The following is a 20,152-nucleotide window of genomic DNA, read 5'->3' as shown; positions in this document are numbered from 1 at the left end:
CTTTTAAGTCATTTTTCATGTACTTAAAAGGGCAAAAGAGTCTATTAACTCAAAATATTTACCATTTATTTTGCTTCTTTATTCCTAAAGTTCCAAGTTTCCCTCTGGTATTATTTTCTTTAGCTTGAAGAATTTCCTTTAGCATTCATTTCTTCTAGACGTTTTCCCTGATCTGAGAATGTTTACACATCACCACATTCCTGGATATAGAATTCTGATTGATACTTCAGTTTCTTTAGCACATTAAAGATAATGTATTCTATCCTGTGTGATTTCTGACAAGAAATCTGAATTTGAGTCACTGTTCATCTCTATATATGGTATTTCATTTTTTTCCTTCATCTTTGCTTTTCAGTGATTTGATTATGATATGTTTACACCTGATTTATTTGAGTTTACCCTTTTTGAGGTTGGCCAAGCTTCTTGGATCTGTAAATTCATATCTGTCTCCAACATTGGGGGGGTTTTAGTCAATATTTCTTCCATGTATTTTGTATATCTCTTTCCCATCTTCTGGGAATCCAGTGACATAATGTTAAACCTCTCATTTCCACTTAGTTACTTTTCTCCTCATTCTTCAGGTGAAGTTTTTTTGTTTGTTTGTTTGTTTTTTCTTTGAGACTAAGAGTCTCAAGCTGTTGCCCTGGGTAGAGTGCTGTGGCATCATAGCTCACAGCAGCCTCAAACTCGTGGACTCTAGTGGTCCTCTTGCCTCAGTTTTTCTGTTTTTAGCAGAGACGGGTTCTCACTTTTGCAGAGGCTAGTTTCAAACTTGTGAGCTCAAGCTCTTCACTCTCCTTGGCCTTCCAAAGTGCTACAATTACAGGCGTGAGCCACTGCACCCACCTAGATGAAGTAATTTCTGTCTCCAAACTTTTCCCATTGTCATTTCCATTCTGCAATTAACCCCATGTAGTCAATTTTTTATTCCACATACTGATTTTCAATTCTAAAATTTCTGTTTAGTTTTTTTTTAATCCTTTATATTTAACTTTGGAGAACTGCCTTTCTTTTCCTTTCAATAGTGTTTACCATCATTTCATGGAACATAATCATCATAGTCCCCGTAAAGCCTCTGATGATTCTAACATCTGGTTTATCTTGCTTGGCATGTTGTCTTTTTTTCTTTTGAGAATTGATCATATTATAATGTTTCTTTGTAAGTGAAGTATTTTTGGATGTTAGACATTTTGAATTTTGTATTGTGAGAATCTGGGTGCTATTGAAATCCTCTGGAGATGTTAAAAAAATTTTTTTTTTTTTTTTTTTTGAAGAATGCAGTCAACCAAGATAGATTTAGATTTAGACCATAAATTGATTCACCTTCTTTGGGTGATGGTTCCAGTGTCAGTCTTTCAAAACTATGCTGCCGTGGATCTGTATCATGCACATGAGATAGGGCCAGGACGTGTGCCAGTTTGTACACAGAATCCTCTCTCCAGCTTGGGGTCCTTTCCCCCAGGTTTCGCTTAACTTTTTGCAGTATGTGACCTATACAGAATTCTCAGAATGGAGCAAATTTTATGTCAAAGTCCTGGGAGAAAAAGTAAGGGGAAATCATCCCCATCTGGGCTGCTTCTTAAAGTTTTATTTTTCTTCCCCAATCTGCTTGCCATTGTTTACTTTTCAGAGTAAACACTCAGGGGAGTGTTTTTTGTATTTTGTCCAGAATTTTTTATTGTAATCATTGGCAGCGATATGCTATAGTGAGCTTACTCCATCTTGACCAGCTATGTTTTAGTTTTAATTAGCATTTTAAAATACAGAAACGTAGATTTTAAATATTTGCCTAGTAAGTTGAGGCCATTTTTATTTTCTGTTGGTAAAAGTTATTATCATTTAAAATATATCATTTAAAGGCTTTATCATTTAAAATAACTGATGTTTTAATTGAAGAAGCTTTCTGATTTTTCAGTAAGGAAGAATATAAAACATTGCTTTTGGACAAACAGTGATAATTCCTACCTTTATTTTTCACCTGGCTAACATGACTCTTACACAGACATGCACACACACCTTTTCAAAGAAAAAGCCTTGCACATGGCTTTGGAATACTGGTGTCTCTTTTCTTTTGAAATGAGTGAGGTAGAACTTGAACTTTTAAAATTTGTGGGGTATTTGCCACCTCTTTGAAGAATAGAGAAAAGAATAATGAGTTTATCAGTACTTTAATTCAAATTACAAGTTATGCTTTTGTTCTAAATCCTTTATTGCCTTTCCTTTGAAAAACTACTGACATTTTGATTACTATTTAGTGATGTTAATTCCTATAAAGACATGAATCTGGTGACTTTTTAATATAAAGATTAATTCTTGATGAAATCATTTGGGGAGGTATATTTAAGTGAATTTTATTTTTAAAAGATCTATTTTAGGCTCAGCGCCCATAGCAGTCGTTACCGGTGTTGGCCACATACACTGAGGCTGGCGGGTTTGAACCCAGCCTGGGCCAGCTAAACAACAATGGCAATTACAACAAAAAAGTAGCCAGGCATTGTGGCAGGTGCCTGTGGTCCCAGCTACTTGGGAGGCTGAGGCAAGAGAATCGCTTAAGCCCAAGAGTTTGAGGTTGCTGTGAGCCACAGCACTTTTCTAAGGGCAGCAGAGTGAGACTCTTGTCTCAGAAAAAAAAGAAAAGAACTGTTTTAGTGGCTTTTGCCCAAAACTCTTCACACTTCATTCACATATAGATGTGTATAGTAATAAATAAATATAGTAAATTTTGAAATTCTTAGACTATGAATTTATTTCTTTATGTCTATTATGTGTCTTTATGATTTTATTATAAAAAGTAATCTTAGAAAGTAAATTTAATTTTTGTGGAGAATCATTTGGAGTGACAGATTGCAGCATCTATTCATAGAATCTGTTTGTAAATTGGACCAAATCTGTTTGTAGGAAGGTGATTACAATTAGCATTTGTGAAATATATTTCAGCTTCATATGGTAACAGTATTTAGTTCTTTGGTTCAAACTTGAGGTTTGTTTACTCTTCTCCTATTGAACTCTGTATGAGACTATAGGTTAGATTAAAAAAAAATAGTTTGGTCTATTTTGAAATGGCTTAAAATATGTTATTAGCTGTTAGAATTGGATGTTTTTGTAATTTAAAAAACTTTACTTATTTCTCCCCCTTTAAATTAGGTGCTCTGTGGATGTGTATAGTTTTAAACCCCCACTGCAAGTTGGAGCAAAAGGCCAGTTGGCTAAAACAGCTGAAAAAGTGGAACAGTGTTGATGTCTGTCCATGGGAAGATGGCAATCACGGCAGTGAATTACCCAACCTAACCAACGCTCTGCCTCAGGGTGCAAATGCCAACCAAGGTGAGTCACAGTTATGTTCCGCTCAATTTGTGTCTACTTAATTGTGCATATATGTTTGTAATGGTTATTTACAATGTATGTGGGAAAGTGATTTTACCTACATTAGAACTTCCTATTACTCAAGGGTTTGATATGTTTTGATTTTGAATGTGCGTGTGTGTTTTAACTTTACCTGAGATATTTGTATACTTTTTTTTATAATTCTCAGAATACAGATGAATATAATATTATTTATATTCATATGTGTTAAAATAGCCTATTAAAAATTTAGTTTTAATTTTCCTTTTTAATTAGAAAAATAATGGTGTAGAGTGGGTAATACTACATATATTACTTTATAAAATAACATATTGAGAGGCTTAAGGAGCTGTGGGATTTTTCTCTTTGTTGGTCAGTTCATATTTGAGCTTCTGTGTAATCTAACCAGTCACTACATTTTAAAAGCAAAACTATGACTTGACTGAAGAGCATGGAAGGCTGTTGGACTGGGAAAATTCTTCATTTGTGAATGATTGGCTACCATACTCATCCCCACCTAGTATAAGCTAATAATGCCCTCCAAGCTTTGGGACAACCAAGAAATACTCCCAGATGTTTCCAAAGAAACTTTGTCTCTCTATGCTGTTTTTTTTAAGCTTTTCTTCCCTTTTGGATCCAAAGGGAAGCTTCGTTTAGCTTAAGTCCCTCACATTGTTTTAAAAATTCCTTCCTTGGATTCCCCTGTCTATTGCAGAATATTTGACTCTCTCAAAAAACTATATTTTTTAAATAGTTAACTGTTGCAAATAAAAATTTTATTCACTAATTCGTGCCACTTTTTTTACGCAATTTTGTGGGGGTTTTGTTTGTTTGTTTTTGAGAAAATTTGAAAGACTTTTAAGTAGTGATTGAAGCAATACAGGGATTAACATTAGCTAGACCTAGAATAAAGACTGTCATTCTCTGTGTGCTGGCCACATAGGAGTTGGTACTCCCAGAAAGAGCAGAACAGTGCTGAGTTTGAATATGACAGCATCGTTTTTTCATTCTCTACAAAGAAAGAAAATGATATGTGTTACCCCACGGGGACTCGTTGAATCAAAAAGAAGTTTCAGGACTTGGGAAAGATGATTGTCAGGCCCTGCTTTATGTAGAGATATTTGTCTTGGGAATTCAGTATTTGAAATCTATCCTATCTTCATTGCCTATGATGATTTTATTTAGTAGCTTCAAAGAAAATAAATATACCCCTCATACCCAATTTTTTTCAAATGCTTAGAATTATTAAATTTAGCTTTTCAACATTTATTCTTATGCCTACATCTACATAGGCCACATCCTTCTATTTGTACTTTGGAGGTCTCTCTTTGTTTCACTCCCCCTGATTTGGGGGACTGCCACCTAACGTTTTACACTTTTGCTTTTTATATTCCATTCATTATGCTACCATTGTTTGGAGACTAATATTCTCCTTTTTTTTGAGACAGAGTCTCACTTTGACACCCTTGGTACAGTACCATGGCATCATAGCTCACAGCAGCCTCAAACTCCTGCACTCAAGCAATTCTTTTGCCTCAGCTTCTTAAGTAGCTGGGACTACAGGTGCCTGCCACAACGCCCAGCTCTTTTTAGAAACAGGTCTTGCTTTTGCTCAGGCTAGTCTCAAACTCGTGAGTGCAGGCGATTACAGGCGTGAGCCACCATGCCTGGCCTAGACAACTAATATTCTATGACCTTTGAAATTAAACTTGCCAAAGAATCAGAACCTAGCAGCATTTATAGCTCTTAAGCCTATAGGCACTAGGGTGCCTGCTTTTAGCAGAATATCCCCACATTCTTCAGAGGGGTTGTCAGAAGGGACATCCTTGTAGAAAGGATGTGTTGCATCTACCTGTAGAGCCCCCACTAAGCAGAGGAGAGCCCGAGGTGGCCAGCAGAATCCAGCAGCCGTGCTGTTGCAGCTGGACTGAGTGTGTATGTGGTACAGACCAGGAGCTCAACCCCTGTGCTCACACATTACAGTGAATGTGAAGGGCTTAGCAGGTCCCACCTCTGCTGATATAATTGGTTAGGATTAATCAACAACAACAACATTAAAATCTATATTCTTTGAAAGAGTAATTTAGTTTTTTGGGGCTATATCAGAATGCTAACTAAATTTTTAATTTTAACTTTTTTTGACAAGAGAACCAAGAATTTCCTCCCTTTCTACTTTTCTGAATTTCCCAAGTGTTTTTTAATTAGTGTGTACTAATATTACACATACTTCAAACATTCTTACAAATTTGTATATTTATAATTTTAGAATTTTGGTCCAAATAGTGTTTTGTCTTGTTTTTTTTTTTTCAATCTTACTGCAAACATTGAGTAACCATAGACATCTAAGATAAAAAAAATTGATGCTGAGTCTGATACCTAGTCAAACCAGATTCTTAATTGTTTGTCTTTTTAGTCATTGTCTAAATGCATACTCAGTTTTCATGTGTTTCTCGTGTTATTATAGGGCTTTACATCCTACATTCTCATTTAAATATGACTCCGGCATACTTAACTTCTTTTGTTATCGTTGCTTTTATTAGTCTCTCAGAGCTAACCAATTTTAAAAGCCTGGTGTGTGTGTGTCCCCACATTTCTCTTTGCTTGTTTAGTCACATATACACACATGGGAAGTTCAGGTTTGTATTTTGTGAAAATTAAATCATATTCTACCACTTGCTGTTACTATTGGTGCCTGCCGGTAGTGAGCCAGATCATCAGAAGTTAACTCATTAATACGTGCACGATACTGAGTTGCTCTTGTAAAGTCTTGTTATAGTTTTAAATTTTGATTCTATGATCTGAGCTAAATAAAATAAATGGAATGACAAAGCCACTTGAAAATACTTTGGTGAGACTTGGACTTTGGAACATTTCATCAAGTGACTATGAGAGGTCTTGGAACCAGTTTCTTTCTGGGTATGGGCATATATGTTCAGTTCAGCCAAAAAGTCCTAATAGGTTCACAGGTCCTTAAAGTGTAGGGCTCACCTTTCCCATTTGCAGTTTCTACACCCGTCTACTGCTAGCAAGCGGTCTGGGCAGGAACCGTGACAGATGCATCATGAATTCTGCTTCTCAGATTATCTGTCACACATGCATTTTGAGATGTCTGCCATTCAGATGCAGATACCTAAGCTGACCTGGACCAGACGAAAGTAATGTCTCTTTGTTAAAGGCCTGTCCAAAGCCTTTATGAGCAGCTGAATTAGCTGAATGTGCAGTAAGGATATCTGTTTTGATCTCGACTGCCACCGCTTGGTTGTGTGACCATGGCAAGTCACTTGCCTTCCTTTGCTTTTCAGTTCTACCAGCAGAATAAAGGAGTTGGACAAAATGAATGTTCCAGTCTCCTCAGTTTGGTTTTTTTTTGATTTTTGTTTTTTCCCGTATGTTTGTGCTCAACCAAAGGCCCAGTGACAGGAAGATGAAACCTTACCATCAAAGGAAGCTCCAGATTTTGCTTCTTATTTAATTAAGTCTCAGAAAAGTAAAGGATTAGGCTTGAGCTAGATACACATAAATAAAAATAGTTCGTTACCTTGATTTCCAGTTGAGGCTTACTAAGGTTTGTGAAGGTAAGTTTGGAGTAAGGACCAAAGGGGTGGGAGTTCAGGTAGATTGTGAACCATATTATCCTTAGGAATTGAATAATCCCAGGAGTTGGGGTGAGAACATCCTTTATTCCCCAAACATTTTTTTTCTCCGTCAGGTCCTGAAACTTGAACCCTCTTCGGAGTGTATGCCTCTGCTCTTTTGTGATGCCCCGGCATACACTATGCTGGGGACATCACACCAGTCATGGAACCTGCCCAGGAGTCAGGAGGCAGCCTGTAGGGGCAAGGTAAGTGCGCTGGTTTGTTTTGTAGCTATGTTGTGTGGCTTTGTGAAATGTTAAATATATGCATTTATGCCCTTTGGGATATAGAGTGGCATTTAATCATTATATCCCAAGAAGCATAATAGTTTTAATTGTGCAAAACCGCACAATATAGTTAAAAAATACAACCAAAAGCACAACCCTTATGCATATCTTTAAAGGCTGACTGCACATTCCTGAAAGGTTCCATGGCTGGTGTCGCATCTCTTGCATAGTGTTTGTGAGAGCTGTTGATCCCCTCAGGGCAGCCCACCACAGCACCTCAGAAGTGGGGAGCAGTGAGTTTTCATGTGATCTTTTTGTGCCGATTGCCTCCTTTCAGTGTATTTGGCATGGAAACTAGATTTGATGATTCTTTTTGCAGGATGCCTTTAACCTTAGCTTTAATGGCTGCAGAATGTTTGTGTTTGATAAAAACAAGTGAGTGAATGGTGGCTCTTTGGGCTGACTTGCCTTCTAGAACTTAGGATGTGAGAGTATTCACCCTTCTGCTTAGGGGTGCAGGACAGTGTGTGTGGGTGTGTTCATGAACATCTGGCCACAGAATGGGATGACTGATTTATTCACATGTGAATAATAGCTGACACGGCTTTCTGAATTGTGGAAAAAACAGATTCATCGAACAGGCCACATCGGACAGTGTTCACCCGAGCCATCGAGGCATGTGATCTCCACTGGCAGGACAGCCACTTGCAGCACATTATCAGCAGTGACCTACACACCAACTACTGTTACCATGACGACACTGAAAACTCCCTGTTTGACTCCCGCGGGTGGCCCCTCTGGCATGGTAAGTGGCCAAACCGGAAAGACATTTCCATGACTTACTTCTTTGTTTAGTTTCTATAGCATTATTGGAGTGGGAGGTGGAGAATTGAGGGATTCAATGGGAGATGGATGAATGCTTGGCAATAGGAGCTGAGTTTTTCATTCAAGTCCAGATTTTGAAATGATTTCTTGTGTCTTTTTAATATTATTTTGGGAGAAACACCTTACTAGTAAATCTTTTTTCTAAAGATACATCTTAACAGTGGCAACTTTGCTCCCTTAACTTTGCGTTTTAGAACATGTTCCTACAGCCTGTGCGAGAGTGGATGCATTACGTTCTCATGGGTACCCCAGAGAAGCACTGAGACTCGCAATTGCTATTGTTAATACATTAAGACGGCAGCAACAGAAACAGCTGGAAATGTTCCGAACTCAAAAAAAAGGTGAATGTGAAGGAGTTTGTTTCCATTCGAATGGGATTCTGGGTGACGACATCACTGAGTTTTGTGTTCTTCTCAGGGAGAGGAGGCTTTCAAAACTAGACCTATAGAGATGGCTTTATTCACCTCTCATTTAAAAATACTTAAGAGCTGATCTGTGTGAATGTTCTAAGAAAAGATTTTGTTTTAATCTCTTAAGCTGGTTAACTTTTAAGGGAGAGAATTATTAATGTTTTAATAACTATTTAGTATAATTTAAAATTCATGCTAGTCAAATACCTTATTTTGCGAAAGTGCACTTTCATTCTGACGGTAAGGACTGGGGGTAGGCTGCCCATGCTTCAATCCCAGCAATAGGTTCCTAGCTGGGCGACCTTAGGCAATGACTTTCTCTGTGGTTTAGAGTTCTTTTCTGTAGAATGGCGCTCAGCAGAGGGCCTGTCTCTTAAGTTATTGAAGAGATTAAACAAGTTAATTTCTGTAAAGCACTTAAAATGAAGCCTGGCACAATGTGTATATATACTCTAAAAATTTTTAGTTGTAATAATAAGTACATTAGGACGTGTTATTTAAATTTTAAAGTGACCAGAAGAGAACTATTGGATTCTGTAAAATGACATTTGATGAGCTTTCAGCTGGCAGGACACATTTATCTTCTCTTTATCTCAGCATATTAAAAATAAACCAAAACCCCTCAACTAAAATATACTCCTGGGGAGGGAGACAAGATGGCGGACTGAAGCCAGCTTTCAACAAAGGCTCCCGTCCAGAAGGAGAGTTAAGGGACAGGAATTTAGTAAGTATCCTGGTGGACTTGAGCCTCACCAAGAGAGAAGGCTGAAGAACGCACATCAACACCGCTGAGGCAAGTTGTGATCACAAGGACGCAAACAAAAGGTACAAAATCCACCACCAAGCGGACGGGAGTCCCCCTCCCCCATGAGACCGGCTCTGGAGCCCCACAATTTAACAAGCGGGCAGAAATTAAAGGCCCTCCCACTACACTCCACGGGAAAGACCTTCTAAAAACTGGACCTACCTCCCCTACTGGGGTGCCGTGGCGTTCTCCTGCCGGACATAGGGCTGAATAAAACTTTGGGAATCCTTTGCCGGCAACCCTGAATCCCCGGCGCTCCCCCTCCCCCCCACTGAGGTCTGGAGGCCTGTCCCCCAGGACTTCGGATCCTTGGGTGATTTCTCAAGGGGAGTGGACAGTCCCCGAGTTGCGACTGGTAGCATTGACTCTGAGGCCCGCGAGTAAGGAGAGGGCACCGGGCTGAGGGGGAGTCACGCCTCGCGGCACTTCCCTGCGGTGCAGTGCACCAACTCTCCCCGGGCATACGGGGCCCAACACTGAATAAGACTCTGGCCTCCCCGCTGAGAGCTGAGAACCCCTACTCTCACTCGGGGTCTGAGGGCCTATCCCCCAGGAGTTCGGCTCCTTGGGTGATTTCTCGAGGGGAGTGCACAGTGCCTGAGCTGCGTCAGGTCAGCGCTGACTCTGGGATACGTGAGCGAGGAGAGGGCACTCCGCTGAGGGGAAATCAAGCCTTGGCGGCACTTCCCTGCGGTGCAGTGCAGGAGCCCTCCCCGGGCACAAGACTGAATAAGACTCTGGCCTCCCCGCTGAGAGCTGAGAGCCCCTACTCTCACTCGGGGTCTGAGGGCCTATCCCTCCGGAGTTCGGCTCCTTGGGTGATTTCTCGAGGGGAGTGCACAGTGCCTGAGCTGCGTCAGGTCAGCGCTGACTCTGGGACACGTGAGCAAGGAGAGGGCACTCCGCTGAGGGGAAATCAAGCCTTGGCGGCACTTCCCTGCGGTGCAGTGCAGGAGCCCTCCCCGGACCGTAGTATTGCGTGAAACTGAATGAAACTCTAGCTTCCCCCCGCCCCACTCCCAATCCGGGTCTGGGGGCCCATCCCCCAAGAGTTCTGATTCTTGGGGGATCTCTTAAGGGGTGTGGACCCAGCACAAACTGCAGCCGCTCAGTGCTGACTCTGGTGCACGGGACAGAGGAGAAAAGGGTCGCCTGAGTGCCCACACCAGAGCAGCAGTTCCCTGGAGGTAGATCAACAGCCGTTTTTTCTTTAACGGCAGAACGCTCACTTCTGGATATTCTGAGGCCACACCCCCTGTCTCCCTGGGCAACCAGAGGAGGCCACCGGTGTCACGGCTCACAAACCCAGAAGCCTCCAGGGCGGGGCCGACCCAGAGAGGTGTTCAGACGCAATTCTCCAGCAGCAAAGACGTTTGAACTCAAAACAGCCCGTCTCCTGTAGGCGATGACAGGAACAGAGACAGAACCTCACAAAGTTGTCTGTTCTGTTCTGTTCTGTTAGCAGCATCCATCAGGGACGGGGCTAAGCCTGAGTGAACACCTCCTTCCCAACACCTGCATCAAACACTCAAAGATGTCAGGCCCCATCTCCTCCTGCTAGATAGCGGCAGTCTGCGGGGGCCTGGCAGACTTCCTCGCGATTCAGGCAGGTGCAAACCCCTGGAGTGTCTGTTCACTGCAGGCAACTGGGTTAGCCATCTGCAGAGATACCAGTGACTGGGTCCGACGGAGGGGCAAAGTGGGGAAGGAGACGTCAACCTTCCCAGACTGCTCTGTTTGCGGGGTGGCTCCTCCTGACTCCACGCTGCACTGGGGTGAGCTGTCTCAGAGGAGTCACCAGGCCCCTGTGATCCAGTTCCCAGAGACCTCTTGAACCCTTCCACCCGAGACAAGTGCCGATTGAGACAGTTGATTCGGACCTTTTGAACTGGGCTAATAGACTGAGGACTTTTCAGGTGGTGCCCTGGGTGTGCGATTGTAGGAAGGTTTGATTCTCCTTTTCCAACTGGGGCCAGAGGTGGGCAGGCGGGGTGACTTAATTGCTGATTTTTTCACACAGCTGAGACTTCAAGCCAGAGTAGAAGTTGCAATAGGATCGAACAGAAACCAGCTGAAAACAAGACAGAACCACTTTGCTCCACCACACCAGACAGGGCCCCAGTTTCTCAGGCCACAACACTGTACGGGCCCTCGATAAAACCCCAGGGGAAAAACCAAAGGGAGTAAACCATGGGGCGGAATCAGCGGAAAAACTCTGGTAACATGAATAACCAGAATAGATCAACCCCCCCAAGAAAAGATACGGCAGATGTGATTGAAGATCCCATTCATAAACAACTGGCTGAGATGTCAGAAGTCGAATTCAGAATTTGGTTTGCAGACAAGATTAATAAAATGGAATTAGGAATTCGAGGAGAAATTCAAAAGTTGTCTCAAGAATTTAACGAATTTAAAGACAAAACCACCAAAGACTTAGACACACTGAAACAAGAACTTACAGCCCTCAAAGATATGAAAAATACAGTAGAATCCCTCAGTAACAGAATGGAGCAAGCAGAAGAAAGGATTTCTGACATTGAAGATAAAGTCTTCGAACGCTCCCAATCTCTCAAAGAGGAAGAGAAATGGAGAGCAAAAACGGATCACTCACTCAGAGAGCTCTCAGATAATTCGAAAAAACATAACATAAGGGTTATAGGAATTTCGGAGGCTGATGATGTGGCAGCCAAGGGCACAGAGGCCCTTCTACATGAAATTATGAAAGAAAATTTTCCAGACATGCCTAGAGAATCTGAAATTCAGATAGCAGACAGCTTCAGAACCCCAGCACGATTCAACCCCAAAAAGCCATCTCCCAGACATATCATAATTAGCTTCACTAAAGTTAACATGAAAGAGAAGATTCTCAAAGCAGCCCGGCGAAAGAAAACTATAACGTACAAAGGTAAGAATATTAGAATAACTGCAGATCTCTCTGCTGAAACTTTTCAAGCAAGAAGAGGCTGGTCATCAACTTTTAATCTCCTAAAGCAAAAAAACTTTCAACCCAGGATCTTGTATCCAGCTAAACTGAGTTTCATCTATGATGGAGAAATTAAATACTTCAATGACATTCATATGTTGAAAAAATTTGCCATAAGTAAACCAGCTCTTCAGGATGTTCTCAGACCTATCCTCCACAATGACCAACCCAATCCTATACCACAAAAGTAAACTCACTCAGAAACTTCGGATCAAACTCCAACTTCCACACTGGCGAAAGGATTAAAAATGTCCACTGGACCTTTGAAAAACTCGATACCCAAAATTCCACCAGACTTATCCTTACTCTCCATCAATGTGAATGGCTTAAACTGTCCTCTAAAGAGGCATAGGTTAGCTGACTGGATACAAAAACTTAAGCCAGATATTTGTTGCATACAAGAGTCACATCTCAACTTAAAAGACAAATACAGACTCAGGGTGAAAGGATGGTCATCCATATTTCAGGCAAATGGTAATCAGAAAAAAGCAGGTGTTGCAATTTTATTTGCAGATACAGTAGGCTTTAAACCATCAAAAGTAAGGAAGGACAAGAATGGTCACTTCATATTTGTTAAGGGTAATACTCAATATGACGAGATCTCAATTATTAATATCTATGCACCCAACCAGAATGCACCTCAATTTATAAGAGAAACTCTAACAGACATGAGTAACTTGATTTCCTCCAGCTCCATAATCGTTGGAGATTTCAACACTCCCTTGGCAGTGTTGGATCGATCCTCCAGAAAGAAGCTGAGCAAAGAAATCTTAGATTTAAACCTAACCATCCAGTATTTAGATTTAGCAGACATCTACAGAACATTTCATCCCAACAAAACTGAATACACATACTTCTCATCAGCCCACGGAACTTACTCCAAAATTGATCACATTTTAGGTCACAAGTCTAACCTCAGTAAATTTAAAGGAATAGAAATTATTCCATGCATCTTCTCGGACCATCATGGAATAAAACTTGAATTGAGTAACAACAGGAATCTGCATACCCATACAAAAACATGGAAGTTAAATAACCTTATGCTGAATGATAGCTGGGTCAGAGATGAGATTAAGAAAGAAATCACCAATTTTTTGGAACAAAATGACAATGAAGACACAAGCTATCAGAACCTCTGGGACACTGCAAAGGCAGTTCTAAGAGGGAAATTTATAGCACTGCAAGCCTTCCTCAAGAGAACGGAAAGAGAGGAAGTTAACAACTTAATGGGACATCTCACGCAACTGGAAAAGGAAGAACATTCCAACCCCAAACCCAGTAGAAGAAAAGAAATAACCAAAATTAGAGCAGAATTAAATGAAATTGAAAACAAAAGAATAATACAACAGATCAATAAATCAAAAAGCTGGTTTTTTGAAAAGGTCAATAAAATAGATAAACCTCTGGCCAACCTAATCAGGAAAAAAAGAGTAAAATCTCTAATATCATCAATCAGAAACAACAAAGACAAAATAACCACAGACTCATCAGAAATCCAAAAAATCCTTAATGAATATTACAAGAAACTTTATTCTCAGAAATATGAAAATCTGAAGGAAATAGACCGATACTTGGAAGCACGCCACCTTCCAAGACTTAACCAGAATCAAGTGGAAATGTTGAACAGACCCATAACAAGTTCAGAAATAGCATCAACTATACAAAACCTCCCTAAAAAGAAAAGCCCGGGACCAGATGGTTTCACGTCAGAATTCTACCAAACCTTTAAAGAGGAATTAGTACCTATATTACTCAACCTGTTCCAAAATGTAGAAAAAGAAGGAAGACTACCCAACACGTTCTATGAAGCAAATATCACCCTGATCCCCAAACCAGGAAAAGACCCAACAAGAAAAGAAAATTATAGACCAATATCACTAATGAATATAGATGCAAAAATATTCAACAAGATCCTAACAAACAGAATCCAGCAACACATCAAACAAATTATACATCATGACCAAGTTGGTTTTATCCCAGGGTCTCAAGGCTGGTTCAATATACGTAAATCTATAAATGTAATTCAGCACATAAACAAATTAAAAAACAAAGACCATATGATTCTCTCAATTGATGCAGAAAAAGCTTTTGATAATATCCAGCATCCCTTCATGATCAGAACACTCAAGAAAATTGGTCTAGAAGGGACTTTTCTTAAACTGATAGAGGCTATCTACAGCAAACCCACAGCCAATATCATATTGAATGGAGTTAAATTGGAATCATTTCCACTCAGATCAGGAACCAGACAAGGCTGCCCATTGTCTCCATTGCTTTTCAACATTGTAATGGAAGTTTTAGCCACCGCAATTAGGGAAGAAAAGGCGATCAAGGGTATCCATATAGGGTCAGAAGAGATCAAACTCTCGCTCTTCGCAGATGATATGATTGTGTATCTGGAAAACACTAGGGACTCTACTACAAAACTCCTAGAAGTGATCAAGGAATACAGCAGCGTCTCAGGTTACAAAATCAACATTCATAAATCGGTAGCCTTTATATACACCAACAACAGTCAAATTGAAAAAGCAGTTAAGGACTCTATCCCATTCACAGTAGTGCCAAAGAAGATGAAATATTTGGGAATTTACCTAACAAAAGACGTGAAAGATCTCTATAAAGAGAACTATGAAACTCTAAGAAAAGAAATAGCTGAAAATGTTAACAAATGGAAAAACATACCATGCTCATGGCTAGGAAGAATCAACATTATCAAAATGTCCATACTACCCAAAGCAATATATACTTTCAATGCACTCCCTATTAAAGCTCCACTGTCATATTTTAAAGATCTTGAAAAAACATTACTTCGTTTTATATGGAATCAGAAAAAACCTCGAATAGCCAAGACATTACTCAGAAATAAAAACAAAACAGGAGGAATCACACTACCAGACCTCAGACTTTACTACAAATCGATAGTGATCAAAACAGCATGGTATTGGCACAAAAACAGAGAAGTAGATATCTGGAATAGAATAGAGAACCAAGAGATGAATCCAGCTACTTACCGCTATTTGATTTTTGACAAGCCAATTAAAAACATTCAGTGGGGAAAAGATTCCCTATTTAACAAATGGTGCTGGGTGAACTGGCTGGCAACCTGCAGAAGACTGAAATTGGACCCACACCTTTCACCATTAACTAAGATAGACTCTCATTGGATTAAAGATTTAAACTTAAGACATGAAACTATAAAAATACTAGAGGAGAATGCAGGGAAAACCCTTGAAGAAATTGGTCTGGGTGAGTATTTCATGAGGAGAACCCCCCGGGCAATTGAAGCAGCTTCAAAAATACACTACTGGGACTTGATCAAACTAAAAAGCTTCTGCACAGCTAAGAACACAGTAAGCAGAGCAAGCAGACAGCCCTCAGAATGGGAGAAAATATTTGCAGGGTATAACTCTGACAAAGGTTTAATAACCAGAATCCACAGAGAACTCAAACGCATCAGCAAGAAAAAAACAAGGGATCCCATCGCAGGCTGGGCAAGGGATTTGAAGAGAAACTTCTCTGAAGAAGACAGGCGCACGGCCTTCAGACATATGAAAAAATGCTCATCATCTTTAATCATCAGAGAAATGCAAATCAAAACTACTTTGAGATATCATCTAACTCCAATGAGACTAGCCTATATCACAAAATCTCAAGACCAGAGATGTTGGCGTGGATGCGGAGAAAAGGGAACACTTCTGCACTGCTGGTGGGAATGCAAATTAATACATTCCTTTTGGAGGGATATATGGAGAACACTCAGAGATCTAAAAATAGATCTGCCATTCAATCCTGTAATTCCTCTGCTGGGCATATACCCAGAAGACCAAAAATCACAACATAACAAAGATATTTGTACCAGAATGTTTATTGCAGCCCAATTCATAATTGCTAAGTCATGGAAAAAGCCGAAGTGCCCATCGATCCACGAATGGATTAATAAATTGTGGTATATGTATACCATGGAATACTATGCAGCCTTAAAGAAAGATGGAGACTTTACCTCTTTCATGTTTACATGGATGGAGCTGGAACATATTCTTCTTAGTAAAGTATCCCAAGAATGGAAGAAAAAATATCCAATGTACACAGCCCTACTATGAAACTAATTTGGGACTCTCACATGAAAGCTATAACCCAACTACAACTTAACAATAGGGGGAAGTGGGAAAGGGGGGGGTGGGTAGAGGGAGGGGAATCGGTGGGATCACACCTGTGGTGCATATTACAGGGGTATTTGCGAAACTTGGTAAATGTAGAATATAAATGTTTTGGCACAGTAACTGAGACAACGCCGGAAAGGCTATGTTAACCACTGTGATAAAAATGTGTCAAATGGTTTATGAAGTGAGTGTATGATGCCCCATAATCATATCATTGTATACACTTATGATTTAATAAAAAAATTAAAAAAAATAAAAAAATAAAAAAAAAATAAAAAAAAAAATAAAATAAAATATACTCCTTAATAAAAAACAAAATCACAGAATTGAAAACAAAACAAACTTGCCAAAGAAACATAAAAGTAGGAATAAGAAGTTCATGGAATAATTGGGAAAAGCGTAAATATTTCTACTCCCTATGCCTGAATTCCCTTCTCTTACACAGAGCTACCCCACAAAAGTATAACCTCGATAACCAATCTGGAGGGCTGGGTCGGACACCCCCTGGACCCTGTGGGTACTCTCTTCAGCAGCCTTATGGAAGCCTGCCGCATTGATGATGAGAACTTTTCTGGGCTCTCGGATTTTACAGGTAAAGCCATTGACATTTGTCTCATGTGTTTTTCTTTTTCTAAATGCTGAATGGCATTAGGTTGTGTTTTTCCTTACAGTATGGTTTATGGGTCTGTGTAGTTAACAGTACGTGTGGTCAGCACGAAAGCAGGAAAATGGGCACCCTGATGCGTTTTAGGCAGGACGCCACAGATTGGGAAAACCTCAGAGTTAACAGTTGGCAGCATGTGTCGTGAACCTTAGAAATATTTATTCTATTCTAATAGTGATTCTGTGTGTAAGAATTATCTCCTTTATGACTGTTTTCAAGCGTAAAGATATAAAATGGAGCTGTGCATCATAGCATGTGTTAGTACTAGGAAATTTAGTTCAGGTGTATTTTAAATTTGTCTTTGCATTGAAAGTGACTTGTCAATTAAAATTTTTAGTCTATTTTAAATGCTATTTAAAAGAGTTTTACATCACACATTCCTTTAAAGCTGTGTTTTTGGATTTCTCTCTTTGGCCTTTTAAGACTTAAGCATCGTCCTTCAATAAACTGTCCAAGGGCAGTGGGTAGACCTAATAAGGAAGGGAGTAAGGGTTGCCTCTTTATTGCTTCCATGACTTGGGTGAGCTCAGATGGTTAATTATCTTGGCCCTTTCATAATTGTCCCTGTGGTGGTCGCCTTCCTGGATTATGGGTGGCCCAAACCATCAGGTACGAGTCTGAATTCAGTTGCCCTTCTGAGTTTGATGGTTGAAGTTATAATTGCAAATAGAAGCACCTTAATAGAGATAAGATAATGCTGAAAAAATCACCCCTCTTGTAACTGATCACTCTGGGATAACAAAAAGGCCCTTCAAGTCAGGTTACACATGGGGTGTGTTCTCTACTGTTTTCATTATAAATGTCAACATTAAAATAAAATATGGAAAATGTATAAATACCAGTATTAAAGGTATTGTTAACTATAACAATTGTCTTACAATTTTATTATTGTATTTTTTTTGCTATTATCATTTTTACTATTATTAAATTTTTTTCTCTTAAATAAATATTCTTGGTATCATGTTTCTCCAGATTTATAGTTTTCTCCTTTGATTCATTTTCAATGGGAGAAAAATATTTATAATATTTTAGCTCCAAAAACATATATATTCAATTATTCCTGGTCATTTTTTAAAAAAAGATATTGGAAAGCTATGTACTTTAACCTAAAAAACAAAACACAGAAAACATGGTTTCCAGGCTTTCTCAGCACTAAGTGAGTAATTTATTTACTAGTACTGGGTAGAAGAAATATTCGTACCTTTCATAGTACCTGCAGAGGTTGTTTCTGAACTCTGTTTTTTTTTTTTTTTTTGTGGCATTTTACAGAGACTATGGGACAGTGCAAGTCTCTGGAATACCAGCATTTATCTGCACACAAATTTTTAGAAGAAGGGGAGTCCTATTTAACGCTGGCTGTGGAAGTAGCCCTGATAGGGCTTGGACAGCAGCGTATCATGCCTGATGGGCTGTACACACAAGAGAAAGTTTGCCGGAACGAGGAGCAGCTCATTTCCAAGCTTCAGGAAATTGAATTGGATGACACACTGGTGAAAATCTTCCGCAAGCAAGCAGTCTTCCTATTAGAAGGTAGCTTGATAAAGAAGTTTTCCACTTAGTTAGCCAATTTGATTTAGGGGCTAGTTTTTCTTATATTAAGAGTATTGTCTGAATGCATTTAATATGGTAGTTATCCTGATTGATGTGGTCATGGAGTGTCAGAAACATGTTCACTGTCTAAAACATAGTGTCGCTGAATGAAAAAGTGTGGATGTTTAGATTTGTATCATTTGATTTAGGTGGTTACGTAGGGTAGCTTATTGGAAATCAGCCCCATTTATTGCCATAAAGCTTTGAAAGGGACCACTTTTATTTAGGCTGTGTTCTTCCTGAGGTGAATGCAATTTTGATAGTGACTATTGTTAGCCATGTTCTTATTGGTTTGATCAATTAAATGACAAAATAGAAATTGGTTGACATTCCTTTGAGTTAAATGGCTGCTCCAGGATATCTGGGTTTTGAATATGTCGTGTGCACACACAGACCCAAGTCTGAAGGCTGCAGAAGTGAGTTTCCACTGTGCTGACGAGCTTCATAGCATCTCTGAGGCAAAGTCTCATTTTCCTTTTTATTAGGTCAAGAGTTGAAGGGCCTGAGTAATTTTGGCTGACACTATTTTTCATATTTTTTTTCTCAAAAAGGATAAATATAATGAATATAGTAGCCTAATATTTTGCAAATTAATAAGTTGGTGTCTGATGAAATTCCTTCTGTCTCTCAAGTACATGTGTGTTATTCTGGGATTCTTTGGGATAAGGTCATAAGTGGGGTATCTTCATCGGATATTCAGAACTGCTCCATAGGGGGAAGGGATTTAGAGAAAATAGCATTTTAAAACCTTTTTTATTTATCTAAAGCAAAAGACCTATTTGAAAGAAAATATTTTCTTCAAATATATTAAAGGAAACCTTAATAGCATTCTTAATTTTGGTAAAAATTTCTAAGATCAATTTTTTGAATCACTCTCCTGAAGTTTTTATTTTTTCCTAAAGGTAAAAATTCTATCTTGACAAATTTCAAGATTGATCCTGTGTTTAGTTTAATTACTATTTTCTCCTGTAGTTTCCTTCTATGTAATTTTTTTTAATATATATAAGCAATTTCATTGGCCACAAGCATTTTTTTTTTAATGTCTGGCCATGTTAACTGACTTTGAAAAATTTATTTTATTTTATTTTATTTTTTTTATTTATTTATTTTATTTTTTATTTTTTTGAGACAGAGTCTCACTATATTGCCCTCGGTAGAGTGCTGTGACGCCACAGCTCACAGCAACCTCAAACTCCTGGGCTCAAGTGATTCTCTTGCCTCAGCCTCCCAAGCAGCTGGAACCACAGGCGCCCACCACAATGCCCAGCTACTTTTTATTTTTTTACAGAGACAAGATCTCGTTCTGGTTCAGGCTGGTCTCGAACCTGTGAGCTCAGGCAATCCATCCACCTTGGCCTCCCAAGTGCTGGGATTACAGGCATGAACCACCAAGCCCGGCTTTTAACTAACTTTTGATTTCAATTATACTGAAGTTTCAGAAGAGGATATAT

At 39.4% G+C, this 20,152-nt stretch overlaps 1 protein-coding gene across 1 annotated transcript in view; it reads left to right on the top strand.

Annotated features, from left to right (window-relative positions):
- ZSWIM6 (zinc finger SWIM-type containing 6) overlaps window positions 1-20,152 on the top strand; it is a 212,939-nt gene that overhangs the window by 180,176 nt on the left and 12,611 nt on the right. Inside the window, exons 5-9 of the mRNA XM_053590125.1 lie at window positions 3,145-3,324; window positions 7,833-8,009; window positions 8,284-8,430; window positions 16,893-17,039; window positions 18,381-18,641. Of these exons, the coding sequence (XP_053446100.1) occupies window positions 3,145-3,324; window positions 7,833-8,009; window positions 8,284-8,430; window positions 16,893-17,039; window positions 18,381-18,641 (912 nt within the window). The remainder of the gene's footprint in view (window positions 1-3,144; window positions 3,325-7,832; window positions 8,010-8,283; window positions 8,431-16,892; window positions 17,040-18,380; window positions 18,642-20,152) is intronic.

Source organism: Nycticebus coucang, chromosome 1, assembly GCF_027406575.1.
Source record: "Nycticebus coucang isolate mNycCou1 chromosome 1, mNycCou1.pri, whole genome shotgun sequence".
Lineage (NCBI taxonomy): Eukaryota > Metazoa > Chordata > Mammalia > Primates > Lorisidae > Nycticebus > Nycticebus coucang.
The sequence above is the reverse complement of the archived record's forward strand: the minus strand, read 5'-3'. Positions and strand labels throughout refer to the sequence as shown.